Genomic DNA, 22219 nt, shown 5'->3' with positions numbered 1-22219 from the left:
GCAATATCGCAAACATTACAATCAAGCCGTAACATGTGCGGCGTTCTTGGATTTGTTTACAACAGAGGGGGACCCCCTCAGGAGGATGCGCAGCGCGACGACCACTGCGCTTTAATTATTGACAGCAAATAAGGAGTCTGATATTGAGACTACTGTAGCGCATTGTTTGCTCAAATAATTCATCCGACATCACTGATATTCACAATACCTTTCCTGCATACATCCGACAATACATTTACTGACAACAGAATGCGCACAATTAGATTTTGTTGAATCTTAAGTTCATTTTTATTTTTTAAATACAATAAAGTTACACAGAATCCTGGAACTTCACTAAAATAAGCATATTGACTCAATTGATCATTGGGAGTAGAATTGAGTGTGAGTAAGCAAACAAAACTCACAAATACAATACAGTAACTTAACTTTCTGAGTGAAAAGTAGTGTGTATAATTCCAATGTAACTGTGTATCCACTAAAAAACATAACATCAATAAAGAGTACAAAATACATTTCCAAGGAACAAGCTTTAAGAAGAAGAATACAGTTTTCCGGTTCAAAATCCCCTTTTTACTTGAACACCTTAAAAGGTAACACGACACTTGCATTGGAAAGGTTTCAGAATTGAATAACAATAATAGGGCTGTTCTAGGCAAGAAGTACAGGGCCATCTTAAAAAGTGAACTGTGCATGGACCAGCCTGGGACACTAAAATAGGCAGTTATATGTTAAAAATTTGAATGGAGACTGAATTCTTCATATAAGTATTCCTAGATCCTTCACTGTAATAATATACAAAAATACAGTGTGAATTCCCATCAATTGTATGCTGCAAAAGGAGGTCTGATTTAATGATCAAATTTTGTACAGAGACATTCTGTCACTTTTACTAAACATAGCATTATAAGAAACATGATTGAAAGTGTCTTTGCCCTAATATGGTTTAGGCCTGCGGTCACGTCTGTCACCCATTCTGTCTCTGGGTGGACCACCCCTTCCACGATCACCACCACCACGGTCACCTCCACGGCCTCTGGGTGGTCCTCTTCCTCTACCTCCAAAACCACCCCTGCCTCGGTCTCCACCACGTCCACGCATTCCACCACGACCACCTTGTAAACAAAGGACAAATAGTAATTTGTCAACATTGTTGTAAGTAAAACTATATATATGAAATGAAAGCTAGAATCCTTCAGAAATACACAATCAATTTGAAAGACATACCAGTTGGATTTTCCATGAAGGTGAAAATAGCGCATTTCTAATTTCTGCCCGATGTAAAAAACAGAAGAGCACCGATAGGAAATGACAGAGATTATAAAATTACCATCGTTGACCTTGATTCATTAATTCTGTCAAGTTGGAATAACATCATGACACTTTACCACACAAGAGAACTCCCTTGCTGTAAATTCTTAATGGCATATTGTATACCGACTATATGAAGTGATAGCATTGAGTATTACTTACCACCACCCATTCCATCAGGTTTTGGTGCTCCACACAGATTACACTGGTTTCTCCAAGAAAAGTTGGAATTACCACACCCACTGTAACACAATCAAATACAGCAGGTGAAATATCATTTCATTATTTACAGGTGACCAATTTTTTAATTATTCTTACCCTTAATACTTTGTCACATGCTCACATCTATGTGCATATGGAACACACTGGAGATATATTGTAGACAACAGTGTATTTTCTGTAAATGTCCTCAGGTTATAATAGCAAGTTGAAGTTTTTCTCTTTAAATCTGGGTACTTTTTGATGTTTAAATGATTCATGCAAGGAATGTGTTCATATCAACTGAGACTGCGAGGTCTGGAAATACAAATGTTAGGCAACACAACATGATTGTATACCAATGCTGTACAGGCATTGAGCTAGGAAGCTTGAATTGCAAGGCAAAGACACGCCATAAAATGTAACTTACTCGCTTGTACATGTCCAGTCACCCTCCCTTGGTGCACCACCAGAACTGCCACCCATGCCTCCACCTCGGCCACCACCTCCCCTACCACGGTCACCTCCTCTGAAGCCTCCACGACCCCTGTCTCCTGGAACAAAATTATCAAGATATATAATGAAAGAACTTTGTGTCAAAAGTATGTACAGTGACTTGTCTTTGTCATTCCAAAACACTAATTAGTTTCAGTAATTTCTGTTCAATGTTTCACACACTCACCATATCTTTTGGAATATTGTAAATTCTTTCAGGTCAATAAAATACAAAATGCATTGAAATGAGGAGATAGATTCCGTAAATCTAAGAAACATACCTCTTCCTCTGCCACCACCTGGTTGCCATGCTCTCCTCTTTGCCAATTCAACTTTTATTACTGGTCCCGAATTACCAAATGGCTTTCCTGTGATAATAAGAACAATCACAATCAATATAATGCATCAAGTTGCAAATTTTCCATGTACAATATCAATTGTCTAGTTAGTTGTCATGATGCTCGCACATCTAAGGATTTCTCTATGAATGACATTGCCTGCACATTTCATAACCTAATTCAACTCACTGAAGGCAATGACACATGAACTCTGAACACCACACATGAACACCACTGAACTCACCATTAAACCAGTCAATTGCAGCTTGAGCAGCACTGATATCATCATAGGTGATTGTACACTCTCCTTTTGGCTGTCCTGTCATCTTGTCCTTGTACATCCATATTTTAGGCTTTTGAAGTTTCTTATCAATCTACATACAAATGAATAATACAAATGTGTGGGATTAGTCAGTGTTGGTGGTCCACTCACAGCCTACATCTTTGGTCTTTAAGCTCAAATGTCCCTAATTCTTCTACTGTGATGAAATATGATGTAATGTTTCCCAGTGGAAATACAATGCAATACATTATCCCATATTAATTTGCTAGATTAATATCTGCTCAAAATGCAATATTTTAGTGATAGAATCAGGTAGCGATCGCTGTAAACCAAAAAAGTTATGACCTTTACCTTAATAATGCCAATCTGTCCAAAGTGTTCTGCCAGCTGTTCCTCACTAACTGATGGACTTAATCCACTGACAAACACTGTGTCTTGCTGTTCTTCCATTACTTGACCTGTAATCAACAAGACAGAGCAAGATATTACACCATTGTAAATTCATGTCATGACAAACTTGCCCAGTCTTATTTGTTACAGCTACTGACATTGAAGAATTGCTTCTACTGCCATAATTTAAAAGACCCACTGTATAATGATTATTGATACTGGCCCCAATTATGACCATAATTATTCATGCAAGTTGGACAGCTTAACAGAAGATGTTGTAAAGGAAAGGGAAAGAAATGCTCACCACTTCCATAGCTACTACCGCCTGAGCCACCGCCATATCCGCTATCTACAGATGAAGCAAATAACACATGCACTGTTAAATGAAGGACAAAGGTATCAATGACACAACTACACTGTTTTTCAATTGAGAGATTTCCATAGGGTGCTTAATAAAGTGAAACAAGACTGATCATACTTGGTCATCAAACTTTCATTAGTGGACTCTAACCCATTTTTTCTACAAATATCAAAAAATTTATTGAAGTGATAACCCCACAAAACCTTGCACACAGCCAGTCTTCAGATGATCTAGTACAACAATTAAAAGTTTTTACTAAAACCAACAAAACTACTGTGACACTCAATCAAAAATCCTGCCAAAGCATTCAATTTTGATTCAAGTATACATTACACAATGCTGTGACAGTTTTGAAGAGCATTCTAGCACTCATTCCAACAGTTTTCATACCAATAAAATTCATAGCACAGATTTCCCCCTCTTCTCAAAGACCAACTTTACAGTCCTAAAACTTACACTTTTACTGACTGACTTTAAGTGCAACATTTACTTACCTTTGTGCACCATAGTAACAATTTTGTTTTTTTCAGTGCGTATTTTGTTAATAAAATGGCTGTACCATCTCATGCACAACTGATTTATTAGATGACAATACACATTGAGGTTGAAAGCAGAGGCATTCCTTGCCCATAGAGGCATTGTTTTACACTGATACTTATTACCCATTAATATAGGAATTATCAACCATGGCTTACATCTTTTCTTACCACAAATACTACTCAACACAGTGCTGCTCATGAAGTATGTCATAGCTGGGACACAGACACATTTTACATGGCACTTAATGTCAAAATCCATTTCAACGTATTGTGTATGAAAAAGTGATAAAATGAATGCTGGAGAAACTTGACAGACAGGTTGTCTATCTTGAAACACTTCAAAACCCAGTCTACAATGCAGTCTTGTCACCATATATATGGCAAATTGGCAGAATGTATTGTCTATTCCAACAGCACAAGCAGAGTTTTTCAGTTTGTCAAACTCCCTTACACATGTGTGTACTTGGCAGACCTTCTGTGTAATGTGAAGACGCCACATGGTTTCTGCATGTGCTGTTGATCACAATCTCATACCATCAGTCATCAATCACTTGCAACTTAACTTTCTCACACAGTAATGAATACTATAGCCTTCTAATGAAATCACAATGAATGCTCGGTACCATTTTAACCTCTGGAAAAACTGATTTATACACATTTACCATGACTCTCTTTATGAGGGTTGAATGTTGTATGTGAAGGTTACAGCTAATAGTTTCCAAATGTTTTAAGTAGAGCACTGAAAGCTTGCTTTGAATGCTGCTCAATATGGACATCACTGAAACAAAGGCATATCCCCTACTAGTTTTTGCAGCACTCCACATGTCAACACAGCACCTTTGGAATTCCAGACAGACTTGGAAAAAGAAAATTCTATCTTGTATCGATTGATTAAAAGAAAGTAAACCATATATGATACTGACTATATGAAGTTATCACTGAATCAATGTGTATGTAGCTCTTAAAGTGAGGTTATCTGCTGTAACCTAAAAGTCATTTATAAAAAGTATGAGAAAACATTGTTTTGATGTGATCTGACGAAACCCTGGGTTGGATACCTAAAACATACATTTCATTGTATTTCACCTATTAATCCTTTTTCCCTGTAAACAGGTATACACTAACCATTGATAACAATGGCTTTGGGCCAAACCATGGCAATGTACCTAGGCTATAAGAAAATTATATATACCTTTGGTTCTCATCGTAGTTCTCTTACAGAATTTCTGCCAATGGGCAAGATCTTGGAAGGTTATATCTAATTGGTAAACGGTCAATATTTACAGAAACTTTACAAGTTTGAAATTAGGAAAACTGAAACTGGCTGTTTGGAAATAATTAACACAAAAAGTTTCAGCCCACTTATCTGGTAAAAGTGTCAAAGACGCTGCACACTAGCCCAAAAATGTCGATGGGGCAGCCATTTTTTTACTTTTCTAGGTAGATTCAACAATCAACATGATATTGATACAGCAGCAGTTCAGACACACAGCAGGATGACAAGGATAGGTCCATTGTTCAAAACTTTACTGCATATGTGTATTTGTTGTCCTATAGATACTGACATTTACTAAGCACAGGGATGAGAAACTATCCAGTTTTTTGCCTTACTGTCCCCTCCCCCCAAAAAGAAAGAAAACAAATCTAAAGGCTTTCCGAAATGTCTTCTGAGAGATTTCAAATGAAAACTAGAAAGCATTTGCAAGCAAAAGCGAAGTTCCAGAGACCAGAGCAGCGGAAGAAACAAGATAATGTGTGACAAAGACAGGTGCAGAATGAAAGAGTGCTTTGGATTTTAATATTCAGGGCTGATAGCAGTAAACACCATAATACAACTAAAAGCAAGGCAGTCCGGGGAATTACAGTACACAGATTACAAATGCCTACATGTACGGTAAAACGCAACAGATACATACGGGGGCGACAACGCACGGAAATGTTTATCAGACGACATTCTCGCGAGCCAGAGCAATAATTTTTGCTCCCTGACCTACGCAAAAATCAATCGCTTGACGGGTAGCGCTGAGTTGTTGCCGTAAAGAGGCGTGTCATTTACGACGATGATCAGACGAGAGGAAACATCGGACCTAGGCCGTTGACATTGAGCCACATGCATTTTCATTTGATTAAAAGCACAGACTAAAACAATTTCATTGCTATGTCGCTGTTTTCACAAGATACTGACCATTTGATCTTGGAAAGTTGAGTTGCTTTTACGTGCAGCCAACGCATGCCGGTGCATGACAGACAGTACGTTCACTATGAACGCCTAGCTCTGCATGGCAGCGCTGTGTGTTACCGGCGTTGAACGGCCTCCGACCACAGCCCCGCAGACTGATATAGGAAAAACCGCTGGTGGCTCCTCAGAAATACGGTGGGCAGTTTCTCCCCAAAACAGCCGATTTTGAGTCCAAATTTTGCATTGATCATCGTTTTCGAGCACACCCACCTCGCCTAGGTACACGATGTGCCAAGCCGCGTTTGTAAAGTAAGGGAAAGGCTACTTTTGTCTCTCTCTGCGAGCGAGGCGATCGATACACGCCGCCATGTTGTCTCATGAGCATTCGGGCGAAACAGTATAGCGCCACGTACGGCGAGTATTTAGAGAAAAATAAAATCAAAAAGCAACAAAAAACAAAGCGAAAGAAAGCTAGAATTATTAATAACTGAACGCAATATGATAGTTGAGCAATGCCAAATAAAAAATAAATAAATAAACAAACAAGAAATGCCCGTAAAACCCGTCCGAGCTGAGCGATGACGTCATAAGCGTGTCGCAATGCATTCTGGGTAATTGAGGTAAAATTTGTGTATAGCATGTTCTATGGTAGTAAAACCGGAAATAGAGAAAGAAAGAAAGAAAGAAAGAAAGAAAGTTACTACCGGAAATAGAGAAAGAAAGAAAGAAAGAAAGAAAGAAAGAAGAAGAAAGAAGGAAAGTGAGCAAAAACTAACAGTTCCAGAGCTGGTCTCTGGAACTAATGACTGTGAAATTGAAAACCACCTGAATGTCATTGAAAAGAATCTGTAAACTGAATATTAAAATAAATGGCAAAGTGGCTTGATGGACAAACACTTATTTGAGAGGTTGCATGCCTCTAACAGCAGAGTATATTACAATCTCAGTGCAATGCACCATGGTAAGGTGGCGTGAAGACATTAGGGCATGGTGTCATGGCCCTGAAACTTTTAAATCCCACAAGGCCTGACATGTAAGATTCTTTTGCAGTTTGTGTAATTAAAATAACTGATAAATGTATGAATGTATTTGGCACTTGGATATATCACCAAGAAAAACTGATGTGCTTGCGTTTGACCACGGTCCCTCCTTTTGTGGAGGGACCGTGGTTTGACAACCCATCTAGACAGGTCTTGGGTAAAGACACTGAAAATTTATCAGATATCCAATAAGACATTTGAAACATTTTCTCAGACTGTGTACCCAAAGTGTTTGAATCCAAAGTTTTTGGTCATCAAATGTTGGAGTAACCCTTCTGTAAGACTGTGGCTGGTGATGACATTGAACAAGCTATGCTTCCACTATCTTTTCACAGTTGACAGTTGTTTCTTCATGGCCGGTCTTCTAGGTTTTAGTGTTGTCAGAGCCAATTTCCCATATCACCAATCAATACCTGTCCATTTGACAAACCAGCAGCAATGGACCAAATGACAGCAATTCTTCACCATTTCAGTGATACATAATGTACTGGTTGAGTTGAGAAAACTGTATCAATGCGCATTTTACTAGTACCACCAGTAAGTGGTGAAAGGAACGCACTTCAATAGTCTTCATGTAACAGACATCTAATTTTAGCAACTTTGCGTTTTGACGGTGGCCGTTTGTTGTAACTTAAAAGTTCAGCATAGTCCAGTCTGTAACTTCCTTTGGTGAACACTTCAGCTCTTCATCAGATGCATAGGTGTTACCCTGGATATGAGTAACACACTTCAAACTAACTTTGGTAATAAAGTCACTGCGCTGTGTCTCTAGTTGTTACCTTTTTCAAATATTACCTGGTCAACATGAAGGCCATGTCAAGTTTCACATGCCAGTTTCTTGGATGAATCTTTCCTCCTGGATTAACCTGTCCATTTGTAACTTTCAGTCAGTAACAGACTGCTTTCATGAAAAACCTTTATTGGCAAGTGTATAAAAAACTCTGATAACACATACAACAATATTACAAGAACCCTTTTACGACTTCTTCAGAGCAGCACTTGTACATAATACCTTGAATTTATATGAACACCACACAAGAAGCAGAATTTTCTCTTTAGCAGAGAAGCACACACTTCATTGTGATTATTAACACACTTCTGATGCCTGTATTTCAACCTAATGTGGACAAATAAGTCCATAGATTCCCCACCATCCAAGATATGTATCAAAATATTGTAACTAAAGTACTGAGTAAACACATTGTCGGAGACACGAGCAGTGGCCACACTTAGCAACAATTAATGGATACTTAGGATAACACTTGACAAATATTAAAATTTGGGCCATGTTAGAATGGAGAAGTTCACTTACCACCAGAAAAACCCTTATTGAAGCCACCTCTATCACTGCCTCCGCTTCTGTCACTATAGGAGGGCAAATCAACCATTTGTATAGTATTGTCATGATGTCATTCAATACAGTACAGGCAACATAATGTAACATTTACAGGCAAACATCCGAGTAAAAAATATTATAGCCTGGGTAATAATTCTAGATCCTCATCAAATCCTAGAATTTTTCCCCTGGCAGGGCAAAATATATTTGGTTAAAAAATGAACTCTGGAAGAAAAAAGTACGCAACTGTCTGCATTGATTATGATATAGATTCCTTGATCCTGTAAGGTTGGAGAAAATATTTGATACTTTTTTGCAATTGCACAGCAAAATTACTGTTACCATGGTCAGTGCGGCCAGGTTGGATAGTCTTTAATCAGATTTCATTTTTTTAATTTTGCTGGCGGAGTTTTGACACCAGCAGGCATTGAGCTATCCATTAAGTTTACAATCAACATATCAATGCTCACTTTATCTAAAATGCTGATAACTGAGGAATTGAAGCTCAGTATGGTATCTAAAAATCTTCAGAGTTCACCTATCTAGCTTATGACCATGGCACAGTATATGTAAACTTACTTTTATTATGGCTAGGTGTGAGGCTGTGCAGAACTACACAAATAGTGCTTTACATATTGCCTTGCACGGAAATCAGCAAATGCATTGATATAGAATGAATTCACCTTACATGGAATGAATTCACCTTCCTGTGAATTTTCATAAATGTAGTAATGTACTGTAATGACCTTCAGAAACCTGTTTAGGTACAATTTCAAAGAGATGGCCTGCACGTCTTGCTTCAAAAGCAAAATTGTTCTGCATTACTGTATCAATTTCTTTCACTAAATGATTAGGATATACTTTGTAATTAAAATACCTTGAATAGCATAAACACATGAAATTTTGGAAAGTAAAAACAATGAAGCACTGTGTTTATTCTGGACAGCCTGTACGGAGCCAACTAATGAACCTGAAACTCAAGTGCAAAAATTTTGCAAAAATTTCACAATGTTTGGTCATTATGAGCCTGTACTGTATTTTTTCCTTGACTCTTCATAATGCTTGTGATGGGCATTACTCCTGAAAAGCCATCTACTGCGTAAATAGTGCAGGTTTCCTCTGTAATGTACCAGGTGGCTTGCAGCATTTCAAATGTCACCAAGAATAACATGTAGATTTTGTATGATCTTGCATACATGATATATCCCCAAAAAGTTTTCAAAAACTTATTTCACTAGTCAATGTACACATTTGTCAAGTTTGTTCATTACCTTTCATAAGTCATATTATAGAAATTACACTATGATCACAGAAAGTAACTCTTACTCCACCAAATATTTCTCTCTTTTTCAGGTCAAAGACTTCAAAACGCTTGTTACCCACAAGATTATTATCAAGTTGACATAGTAAAATGACAATGTTAATGTAATAATCATCATGTTTATGTATGCTTTAGGAGTGTTCAAATGACCAAATATGTTAAAATATTTCATGGGGAAATATCAAGTCATGTCAAAGGTGTGCCAGACACCATTATTGTTTTAGTTTGTTCAAACTAACTTGACTTGATAGAAATGAATGGACTTGGCAAATATAGGTTGTAAAATGGAAAACAAATGTCATACACTTGAATGTTAACCATCATCAAAAAGTGACATCATTTTGACAAAGCAAGTACTCTTGGATCAAAGCTGTTTGGGCAAGAACACTAGATGTAGTGCAGACAGTGTTTTATGTCACTTTTTTCAGTCAACTGCATTTCAAGCTAGTTTGATAACACAATGGATAAAACTGTTGAAAAGTGGTGGAACCAGTATTTAAATACTTTCAACTAGTGGTAATGGATTTAAAATGTTAAGAAAGTCAATACCCTTCAGTTTTTTCCCTTTTTGTACCACTTGATCGCTGCCTACCCAAAACTTAGTAGCTAACCAAGGTTTGAACTCATTTATGGTAAATACACAGAACATTGAAAAGTTTGCATGCAATAACCATATGTTTCATGAAGTTTATGATTATTCTCATACAATGGTTAATGCGGCACTAAATATTTAATACGCTTAAACCTCTATAATTAATTGCCACAATATATGGTATGTTTGCAACTTGCTCTCTGTTTAAGGCAACACAAAATGTTTATTTACAGTTGACAGAATTTTTTACTAAAATTTCATGTATTTGAGTGAATATTTCTGTGCACCGTACTTGCATAACAATATTTACATATCCATGTAACTTACAAGCTTTATGATTTGCTAGACTAACCTTCATGTTCAAACAGAAAAAATATGCAGCAATATTGTGAAATACTTGAGTTTGCCCCATAATGACAGTCACATACGCCTGACACATTAGACATGAGTTTATGAAGAAATGTACAATAGCAGAAGACCAAAACATTAGTATCTATGACATATGATGTAGGGTGTGTTCCACTATGACAAATCTTTCTCCTCGTAAGACTGAATCCAGAAGCAGAATCTCTGGCCACACAGAATTAAGGAACTGTTTTTCAAAATCACTGTGTCTTGAAAGTTCATCGTACACAGGAAAGTTACCAATGAATATACAATAAATTTGTTTTTTACTTCTTTTTTCAAGCCAAGATTATCCTCAGCATTGTCTTTTCCCTAGTCCAAATAATCTGAATTTCTCCTCGTTGATAAAACTATATATTCATAAGGTGGAAATAGACACACCATACATACATCATAGATACCCTGTACAGCTAAGTGTCATTTCAATATCAAGCTTAGTATATCAAACTGTCTGAGAATACCTCTCAGTGATGTTTAGAAACAACTCTGTAAATATGAAAAGAACATCTAAGTATCATCATTAACACACATGTAAACACACTATGTTCCATTATTTACTTGGAGACCATGTTATATCCTAGAAACTGGACCAAGTTTGGTTTTCTAAATGCTCTGGAATGCACTTTGAAACTCTGTCGGGTATTTATAATGAAATGGGCATGTTGGGGAAAAAGCTCTAGAATGAAATGGTTTGCTTGGACAAGTGCTGTCAATCTTGTGGTATGAGTAACTAGGGTGGTATATTAATTCATAATTTCAACCCTAACATGTTTGTTACTTGATTACTTTGGTTCTACTGTGTTGTTATAACGTTCAAACAAGAATATAAAATCCTGAAACCTACCCAAAACTGCTTCGACCTCTGAATCCACCACCACCACCACCTCTGCGGTCTTGGTATCCACCCCCGCCACCACCTGTGTACAGAAACAGTAAACAATATGTATTTATATCAAAATAATGACATCTTATTTTCACATCTAGTATCTCTCTTTCTACTTGATGCATGCTGAGCTGTTGAGGGGATTTAAAAAGGATTATAAAAGTGTTAAACTAACCAAAGCTTTTACAAGTTACAGTTGAGAAACCATCACCAGTGACCATGTATACAAGAGCTAAAGAGTATGATAAGATAAAGGACTATCAACAAATGTTGCAAGCTGTTAGTTGTTGAAGTGTTCTTGCATTCTGGTCTAACCTAAAGAAAGGAAAGATCAATCAAGCATGCTATGAAAGACATCCCTGGCCATCCAAGTTTAGAATGTGAAATTTTCACTCTAGGCCTTATACATACCTGGATAAAGCGGGCAAAAGTTGTATTGGATGTGTTTGTTGTTGTGGAGGAGGAATAGATGTTGAGGATAGCAAGAGAATGCTGAATAGTTCTAGTGAACTCAGTGGAATAGGACCAATTCACCGCACATACAGTTAGTAGAAAAGAACCCCTCTATGAGCAAGTGTCAAAATTCAAGATCCCTTTGAATCAATACATTTGATAACACCTGTGAAACTAACACATGTTCCATTGTACGGATGTGTATTGCTGTTGAAAACTGTGATATGTTTCAGAAGTACTTCAGTAAAGAACATGTTATATAAGTACCATAATATGATCTAAATACAATCCCTAGAATATCACCTATACACAGGTAATCATGTTTTTTACCCAATAACATATAAAATAAATATTCATAATTGATAATTGAAGTCTTCTGTGTGCATGGTGACCATTTCAATGCTATCAGTGTGAATACCTCCTGTACTGAAACAACTCATAACAAAATTCAAATTTAAGGGAAACCAATCTAATATGTGATGCATGATATAGGGCACGAAACATTAACCCTTTCAGCACTCTAATTTTTTCCCCAAAAATATCAAGGCAATATTTTATCAATTTTTCTAAATTTTTCTGTAATTTTTTCCACGATTTTGGACCAAATGGACATAAATTTTTATGGGCTGCACTTTTTGACCAAAATTTGGGGAAAAATCTGAAAACAATTGTCTACATCTGAAAGAAATTGTTGATATTGTCTGGTATAAATGCAAGAAAAACTGACTTTGGCACTCAAAGGGTTAAGCAAGAAAAAGCAGAGAAATAAGAAATAAATTTTCAATGTGCATAAGAACCCTGTAACTGACAATTCCATTCTTATAAATTTAATACAACTATTTTTACTAGTTGGCCAGATTTATTTCTAAAATGAATTGGAGCAGTTAAAAGCGTCCTTGGCTCATTGATGTTCACCAACAGCTGATATTCAGCAATGACAACACACCTTGGTTGGAACCATAACCTGAACCTCCAAAGCTTTGACTTTGATCACGTGATTGTTGGCCATACCCTCCTAGAGTAGTAAAGAGAAACAGGAACACAGACGTTACTCTAATGTGATATCATACGTCATCAAATTTTCCTACTGTGATCATTGCGGATCCACTGCTCAGCTCTATCAGCTCCCTTTCCGCTGCAAATAATTGTTTTCTAACATTGTACTTATGTATCTAGTGGCTCTTGATTTTCTGCCTACGTAATACTGCATGGGTGAAATGTTGCAACACTCGTGAATTTTCAACCTTTCTAACCTAGATTACAAAGAACACCATTAAAAATGTTACTATCTTCACATTTGCTGGGTACCAGGCCTGAAAAGATAGATAACTCTGTCATACATGAATGAATACATAAAAGTAAGTGTGTTACTGAAGTTGTATTCAGCTAATGCAATTCATCTATGGGTGAACAATGTAAATATGCATGCAGAGACAACTCTGTCATTTGTGTTGAAAATATATTTTGTGTACCTTATTATTTTGAAATATATATATAGTTGCTGACTTGATTTAGAATGTAGCCGTGTTACATCCTCATTCTATTCTAACAGCAGCTCTAGCTGTATAATAGTTTTGCTATGCATCATATACATCTGTATGTGTGCTGTTGTATGCATGAACTTTTCTGCATTTTGTAAGCATTGTGCAGGTAATGCGGCGATGACCTCTGACTCAACTTGATCAATACGGTACAGCACCACTTGCTACCTGGAAAGTAGTCACCTTCAGTGGATCAAATTTCCACCTTATCAGGGTTGAGCAAAATTGGAACAATATATATCTAAATTGTAAGGTAAAAATCCAACACAAAATGTACACTTGAAATGACTTTATCCTTGCAAATGAATAAGACAGAGTTTTTCTGCACTTTTACTATCCTGATATTCAGACAAATTCTGAGCCCTAGACAAAAATCTGGCAGAAATGCCTCCAAAACTTCAGTTGAAAGGCTGTTTTTAGGCTGTTGAATGCCAAAAATGTTTTTGATTAGAAATGGCTGATTTCTAGTGGCTGCAAAAAAATACACCAAGGTGTATGGGCGCTCTTACAATTCAAAATATCAACCTGATTTCTCAAGTATCAAATACATCACCAGTACCACCACACTGGACACAAATTTTGCTATATGGCTTGAAATTAAACCTTATTTTGGAGAGTTCTATTTTGTTGAACACTGTGTACATCTTAAGGTAGAACATGCCTCAGGGACAGATATTTGGACTCTCAAATTTCTACAATTCTTTTCTGGTCTACCACTTGTGGGGACTTCTTCTAAAGCTCTTGGAGAGAGAAAACTTTCGCAGTCTTAGTTTTTCAAAAATCCAAAATTTTATCTTTACCCCATAGATTAAACACAGGGGTGGCAGCCATTTTGAATTGCAAATATCACAATATGTTGAGTGATTTGTTTGACTAGTTCCAAATTTTTTACGGTGACCCCTGATTTTTATTGGTGATTTGGTAAGAGAATGGTTAAAGATTTCCTTAAGGAGAGTTTGAGCAAAAGTTTAAGACTTTCACTTCTGAGGTGCACACTATCGAAGATATCTAAACAAGTTTAAACTAAGAATTATGGTTTAGAGTGACTAATACCCTGACTGCTTGCCCTGATTAACTGTAGCACAACACAATACATGACCTCTCAAGTGTTCAAAACTAGATTTGCACTTTATCACCTCTCTCCTTTCTTATTTTATGAGGTTAGAAACAAAATGATTGTATCGGCAACACAAATTTAAATCCTAAATTCATATAAATGATACTTGGTTAATCTGGAGTCTGTTCTGCAAATAACTGTCTTAATTTGGTTAGCAATACAAGTTATACTACTTAAAAACTGGAACAAATGGGTAAAAAAGCTACTGAAATAGAGTCGTACAATATCTTCCATAGTAACATTATCCATATACTTCAAAATCATAAATTTACTTATAATATCTGTTACTGCCAAGGCACTGCACTGTATCAATTCTCTGAATGTAAATAATCTTCTTCTACTTACCCATACCATAACCTTGTGACTGTTGTCCATAACCTTGTCCACTACTTTGGCCATAGCCACCGCCACCACCGCTGCCGCCGCCACCACCTTGTGACTGGCCGTAGCCGCTCTGTGATGACTGACCATATCCGCCTGTTTGTTGTTGCTGTTGTCCATCTGTCTGTCCATAGCCACTTTGACCACCACTCTGATCATAACCGGGTGCAGACTGACCATAGCCTGATGTTGCTGACTGCTGTCCATACCCCCCGGTCTGTTGACCACCAGCACCCTGGCCATAACCACCAGAGCCTACCTGGCCTTGTTGTCCATATGAAGATTGCCCTAGATGAAGCAATGGAGAAATGGCATGAATAACTGGCATACTACTGGATGTAGTACGTACCTGACACATTCATCTACAAAGCAAAGCATAAAGCAGATGAGAGTGTGCAACCGATAGTGGTTATTGGCAAACATAGATGAAAGGTTATGACACAATTCACTTGTTCCCCATAACACTTGGATCATTGTGGTGCTAAGCAGTGACAGGACGTGGTTTGACTACTGATGAGTCAAACTTCATTTTTGAAATCTTGGATTACAAAGAGCAGGGTTCAAGCCAGATTTGGGGCATGTATTTTGGTAAATTTTAAAACCATGAAAAAATGAAATCAGTAGAGTCTATTTTTACACAATAAAGAGTGAGATCTATTATGTGTTTGCAGAGGGAATTCTGCATGTAAATTAGCCACCACTGTCTGCTCCATATGCAAGGGAGAACTCATGAAAAGGGAAGAGTTTAACCTTTTCACCACCATAGGTTTTATCCAAACCCATTGTTATCAATGGTGATTTTGGGGTGAACAGGTTGATGCAGTCACACAGGTTTCTCTTCACAATCTGGTGCCTATTTTTAACTATGGAAATATTCAAACGTAGCATTACCTTGAAAGCCGAACATTGATACCCCTGCGGACATAATGACAAAATATGGTGTTACTGTTTAGCTACTTGTGTAATCTGACGACTGAGTTACAGCCTCTGCAAAACACCATGTCCTCGTTTTCATTAGCTGATACATTTCACGGTTGCTTTGCAAGTCACCATGAGAGCCAGCCAGCCAAGCAGCATTGGTACATATCAGCATGGAGGCAACGAAGCTGCACTTTGACCAATTACCAATTCATCTGAATGAAGCTAATCATGCCTGCTTGCTTGCATTTCTTTTTGAAACTACACTACTCCTCTATCACACTACGAATACTGTCAACCTTTTCACTTCAATAACAGTACTGTTACTGAATTTCCACACATTTTAATACTTTTTACCAAAATGTTTAGCCTAGAGGCAATAACTTTTATTGAAGTACAGTTGTGAAACCTTTCTATTAAAGACACCTTCAGGAATGGAAAGTGTCCTTCATATAGAGGTGTCCTAAATAGACAGGTAAAATTCTATTCAAAGGGTAACTTTGGGTTTGATAAATCTGTCCTTAATAAAGAGGTGTCCATAAGGACAGGTTTCACTGTGAAGTCTGATTTTCCTCATTGCAGTGAAAAGGTCAACATATTCTGCTGTGAATTTGCAAGATGTTAAATTTAATTCCTACCAGGCTGACTGCCTTGGTTGTAACTTTGCTGCTGTGTACCATAACCACTCTGAGCAGGCTGGCCATAGCTGGCAGTACCAGTTGTTGCACTTCCAGTCTGTGAATAACTAGTTCCTGTTTGACCATAGCTGGACTGGTCATAGCTTCCGGCACTTTGTTGACCATATCCCTAAAGATGAAAATTTAACAACTGAACTAAGAAAATGTGTTCATTCTATCTGCACAGTGCATCATGTTGGTCATCTCCTATTTCAAGCAATCTTTTCATAGACAATAACCATACAAAAGATACATTTTCATTACAAAAGAACATACAATCCATTTATGTATCATTATGAAAATTAGCCAATCCTGTGGTTTTTCCTTGCAGTGGAGAACACTTTGACCTTTATCATAAATGACAAGCCTTAGTCTTCGATTTCTTATGTTGGTATGTATTATTCAAATGTTACAGTAACATGCCTTGGGTAAAAATACAAGACAAGTGTCCATGTGCAGGACTGACACAAATGCATGTTTTCACAAAACTGTGATGTGTCATTAAAGCCTATACTAATAACATATATCAAGTGTTTTTGCTAAGGTTTGGGTACATAGGTAAATGATTTGGGTATCCAAGTACTATTTCTATACTGAAGTCCCTATTCTCAGTGCATTGATATTCTGAGGTAACCCAGTACCATGACAACTGAAACCCGTAAAATTCACCAAGGTACCGCCCTTTACAAAACCATTGATATTGTATATTATAATTGCCATGTTACATTAGAAATACACTTAGTTAGCATGAAACTTCAAGAACTACCACCAGATCATAACATTCACCTAACAGATACACAACAAATCAAACAAGATCACATCTTACCTGTTGTGTATAACCACCTTGTCCATATCCCCCAGCTGCAGTCGGTTGCTGGCCTTCTGGTTGTTGATAGCTAGCTGCAGCTCCATATGAACCATAGCTTTTGTAAGATAAGGAGAACATAAATATCAAGTTCAAATATGCTCACAGAAATCTACAGCGTGACGGTCTCAAAGGGTACAATAACCAAGTCATGTAGGTGAAGAGTTACAACCAACTTTCTCCCCATTAAAATTCTTCGTTTTAATAACATTGCATCATATGTTTTAAGTTTGTCAAGCTTGATATCTCTTGTTGTGGTTTGGTATTAGCACAGACACGTCGATTGCGTTCATTGAGTGTGTTTCTGGGAGCCGCCATTACCGGAAGTTGGTAATGGCGGCTCCAAGAAATGTTTTTGGAACGCGATCGACGTATTTGAACAAATACCAAACCCCATACATGACAAGGTTAGTGTAGTATAGTGTTTAATCTTCAGTAATGATAAATCAGTATGACCAAATGCAGTAAATATATGGGATTTTACATCAAAATGCCGTGCCATGTGGAGCGTGCTTATTTTGTATGCTTCAGGGCCTTCGGCATTGTAGCTCTACTGGTTAGCGACGTCGCAAAAACCAAAACTCACCGACCGCCTCACCGTAGAGCTACAATTTTTCAGCTACCTGCATGACGTGCATCTGCCTAGTCAAGATGGACACAGTCATGTCTATCTTGACTATGCAAAGAAACCATTGAGAGTCATACAATTATGACACAATCAATAATTACATTTATCACAATTCATAAAAGTCTACATTGGGCATGTTGGTGTAAAAATCTGCGGTTAATCTTTTCTCGTTCGAGTAATGCATCGTGCAGATCTCGGCCAACCGTCAATGATCACGTGATAGCGAATTTAACTACACATAGTATGACATACAGCCAGATTACAGACAGTATATTGAAAAAATTCTTTGTAAATTAAGTACAAAACAATCAGCACGATGCATAAAATGGATATCCTTAATTTTTCACGGTTTGAAAAGTTAACAACTTGGAAATTAAATTCGGAGACATAAATTTTCGAATTTGACTAGAGTGAAAAATGAAATCTAAGAGATGCTTTTCAGCCTAATGGCGGCGTGTATGCCAATTTTGCGGTCTGAAGATTAGTTCGATAAATCTCACCTTTGTTGAGCAGCGTAAGCGGCCCCGTACTCTGTAAGTGTAACATACAACATCTTTATAATTAATGAAATCGATAAAGGACAGACTTCGAAGCAAAAATTCAAAAGACGTCATATTTCTATGACACAAGAGTGAGGGACTGGGTAAACTAAGGCCACGAAAACGGAAAGCTATGCATGTACAACCCACGCGATGAGTACAGTACACAAAGGACGGAAAGAATCGTGCAGAAAATGCTATTTTCCATGAAAATCCTAAACTAGATTAAGCCTCATACGTAAATATGAGATAAAACTAACAGTCTCTCACGTAAAAATAAAATTAAGACGTGTTTCTGACTAAAACATTGAGCAACTTACGTGCATCGGATCCAGGTTGTGCCATTTTTTCTCATGAAGCGTGACTCTTTGCTGGGGGTCTTGCTGATGACGCGTCAAATTTCAGAATTCAGACGTCGAGGGCGCTTTTATATCCAAATGCTGGACGGCCAGCGCTGCAGCATTGGTCATCGCTGGAAGTGATGTAGAAGCCCTCGGAATTGGCCCGTAAAAGTCCTCGGAATTGGCCTGTAAAAGTCCTCGGAATTGGGTTTAATGTGTTCAATTTTATCAGATTATTGTATATCAAATATAACCGTGAAAGGTCTGTTTATTTGCTGTCTTGGACACTTTAAAAACACATCATGATAATATCAAAGGAATATGCAAATGATCACTTGGTCCCATCTGAAGTTTTGTAAAATACGGAACATATTATCGGTTTATTAAAAGGTATGGACCATAGAGTCTATGGTATAATGAGCCTCAAGAACAAATATCCAGGGTCTACAGCTTTTGCACTGTTCCTTTGGCCTACCACATGTGGGGGTTCATTTGAAGCTTATGGAGTAAATATTGTTAAAATCAGGAATTTTACTTTCCCCACGGAGATAACACGGGATGGTTGATGGCAGCCATTTCAAATTTCATATATTAGTAAATATCATAGGGTCATAGGGCGTTATCAGTCATAGCAAGAGTGTAAAAAATTAATAAATTTATCATTATGAATACTGTCCATAAAAATTATATATTTCTGTCATTATCGTGTACTTCCAAAAGAACCCTACTGCACTAAAATCCAGAATGACGATTAGTTTTCATGCCAAATTCACGCAGTTGTACTACAGACCCTGTTATCTGTAGCACAGACCCTCAGAAATATGGTCAATATAGTTGCAGCAGTAGCATTGCATGGTACCTTGATGCTTGTGGTCACTTACTGCCTTGGCAGACTCTGTTTAGAGAGTCTGCCAAGGCAGCACTGTGACCTTGTATAAAGTTACTGCACAATGCTGCTGCAACTATTATTTGAGGGTCTGTGCTACAACTGTGTGAATTTAGCATAAATACTGATCATCATTTAGGATTTGAGTGTTGTAGGTTACTTTTGTAAGTATGACAGAAATATTATTTTTTTATCAAGAATATTCATACTCGTAACAGGGTCTGTAGTACAACTGTACGACTTTGGAATGAAAACTGATCATCATTCAGGATTCAAATGCTTTAGGGCACTTTTGTAACTATACAATAATGATAAATATTTAATTTTATAAACTATTCATAATCATAAAATTATTAATTTTTTTACACTCTTGGTATTACTGATAATGCCTTGTGCCCCTGTGTAAATATTGGATATATTGTTTCTCTGGTACTATAATATACATGATAACCACCACCCGTTTTTACTCTTGATTTTAAACTACAGCGGCGAGAGTTTACTTGAGAAAATTTAGGCAAAATTAAGTTTTTATTTCTGAGGTGTTAGCCAACTTCAAAGGAAACATATTTTACATGCAAATTGAAGTTTGAATGGAATTCTACCAAACAATGACAGTTTGGATACGAATACAAACAAAAATTTGATATTAGAATTATGTTCATGGTACAAGTTGGAAATACCACTCATTGTGGGTATAAAAGGAAATCTTGCACTTTTGATCAGAAGCTTGTATCAATCATTTGGCTGCAACATGGTATTTCCTACACTTAAGATCTATTTACTTTGCCAGTTGTCAGGGCCCTTTATCCTCTATGTCATACAAATATCAGGGCTGGTTATTCTGCAATTATGTCAACAGCTGCTGGAGCCATCTGATCCTGCCACTTCATTCAGTTGCCAAGGCCATTGGTTCTGCAATAATGTAATACAGCTGCCTGGGTCATCAATCCTGCTACTTACACAGCTACCAGGGTCATTGATTCTGCCATAATGCCATACAGCTGTCAGGGCCATCAATCCTGTTATGTTATACAGATGTCTGGGCTATCATTATAATCCTGCTATACCATACAGCTATCAGGGCCACTGATTTTGCTATCTCACACATATGTCTTTTCTGACTAAGGGAGCCGTCATTATTTACGGCCTGGGGGGGGGGGGGTCGGAGGAATTGCTTTCGAAACTCCAAAATTTCGAGTAACCCCCCCTGCCAACCATGACGTGTTTGAGTAACCCCCCTCTCTGCTACAGAAAATTTGAGTGACCCCCCCCCCAAAAAAAAAATTGGGAAAGTTAAATATCTATACAGTAAAATGGATTGCTGCTGCGACAGGCCCTGTACAGACCCTGATAAAACCCTGTGGTATAGGTCTCTGTCGGAAGGAGGTTCCAATTGCTGTGGCAGGGGCTGATGTACAGGTCTGTATCCAGTGCTCTGGTGACATGCAGTTATTCTGTAGGATTTTTTTTTCAAGAGGGGGGAAGATGTGGTGCAAAAGCACCACAAGAGACCGCATAAGCGGTCACGGGGGGAGGTCAGGAGGGGGGTGTCCCCCCTCCTGACATTGGAGCTTTTGAAAAATAGAGATTAAAATGGTGTTATTTGGTGGCACTTGGGGAGTATTTTTTTCGTATAAAAAACTCAAAGGAAAATAAATCTGAGACAGTATTCCAAAACTTATATTTCAGTTCACAGAATTCAATTATATTTTTTGAAACCGAAAAAATAGCGACAGACATACATTTATTCACATTTATTATTTATTATTATTTTCCTGCAATGAAAGATGGGTTTGTTGTCAAGGCATTCAACTGGTTTTAAACTTTATAGCATCAGAATAAGCTTGCTTTACACATTTTCCCCTATCGGTAACCTATACAATGTAGAATATAGAAAGCAGACGTTTCTCATGAATGATCAGGCAAGTATATCAATCTTCAATTAGGAAATACTGAAAAATGTACTCAGTACTAGCCTCTAACATAAGGCTTGTCACGTCGAATAGCTGATCATTCTCGTCTGAAGATCACAATAACGTGAAACACATAGTGTAATGAGATTTTAGTTTCTACTTGAAACCACCTGTATTTGATTTATATATATATATATATATATATATATATATATATATATATATATATATATATATATATATATATATATATATATATATGTATATATTGTGTGTGTGTGTGTGTGTGTGT

General features: G+C 37.3%; 1 protein-coding gene across 7 annotated transcripts; it reads right to left on the bottom strand.

The window, feature by feature from the left end:
- Positions 1-259: 259 nt before the first annotated feature.
- LOC139145802 (RNA-binding protein FUS-like) lies at positions 260-19256 on the bottom strand. Of its 7 annotated transcripts, none has more exons than XM_070717174.1 (16): positions 19108-19256; positions 18749-18779; positions 17582-17678; positions 16717-16885; positions 16052-16075; positions 15125-15448; positions 13068-13136; positions 11630-11702; positions 8444-8496; positions 3317-3361; positions 2974-3080; positions 2584-2713; positions 2283-2369; positions 1937-2060; positions 1471-1550; positions 260-1112 (listed from the first exon to the last, which is right to left on the bottom strand). In XM_070717174.1, the coding sequence occupies exons 1-16, from the start codon at positions 19130-19132 to the stop codon at positions 934-936; spliced, it is 1617 nt and encodes a 538-aa protein (XP_070573275.1). In that variant the 5' UTR covers positions 19133-19256; the 3' UTR covers positions 260-933. The 7 variants fall into 7 exon arrangements, with proteins under 7 accessions (XP_070573275.1, XP_070573276.1, XP_070573280.1 ...); XM_070717175.1 differs by having other exon boundaries at positions 1937-2057; XM_070717179.1 differs by lacking the exon at positions 13068-13136.
- Positions 19257-22219: the final 2963 nt, after the last annotated feature.

Source organism: Ptychodera flava, chromosome 12, assembly GCF_041260155.1.
Source record: "Ptychodera flava strain L36383 chromosome 12, AS_Pfla_20210202, whole genome shotgun sequence".
Taxonomy (NCBI): domain Eukaryota; kingdom Metazoa; phylum Hemichordata; class Enteropneusta; family Ptychoderidae; genus Ptychodera; species Ptychodera flava.
Note: the sequence above shows the minus strand (reverse complement) of the source record. Positions and strands in the feature narration are given on the sequence as shown.

Excerpts from the sequence above, each read along its gene's own strand:
- LOC139145802 (XM_070717174.1), bottom strand. The coding sequence starts at position 19,132 with ATGGCACAACCTGGATCCGATGCAC. Across the intron at positions 3,081-3,316 it reads CGGTAGTAGCTATGGAAGTG|GTCAAGTAATGGAAGAACAG; the intron begins GTGAGCATTTCT and ends TGTTGATTACAG. Across the intron at positions 2,061-2,282 it reads AGGTGGTGGCAGAGGAAGAG|GAGACAGGGGTCGTGGAGGC; the intron begins GTATGTTTCTTA and ends ATTTTGTTCCAG.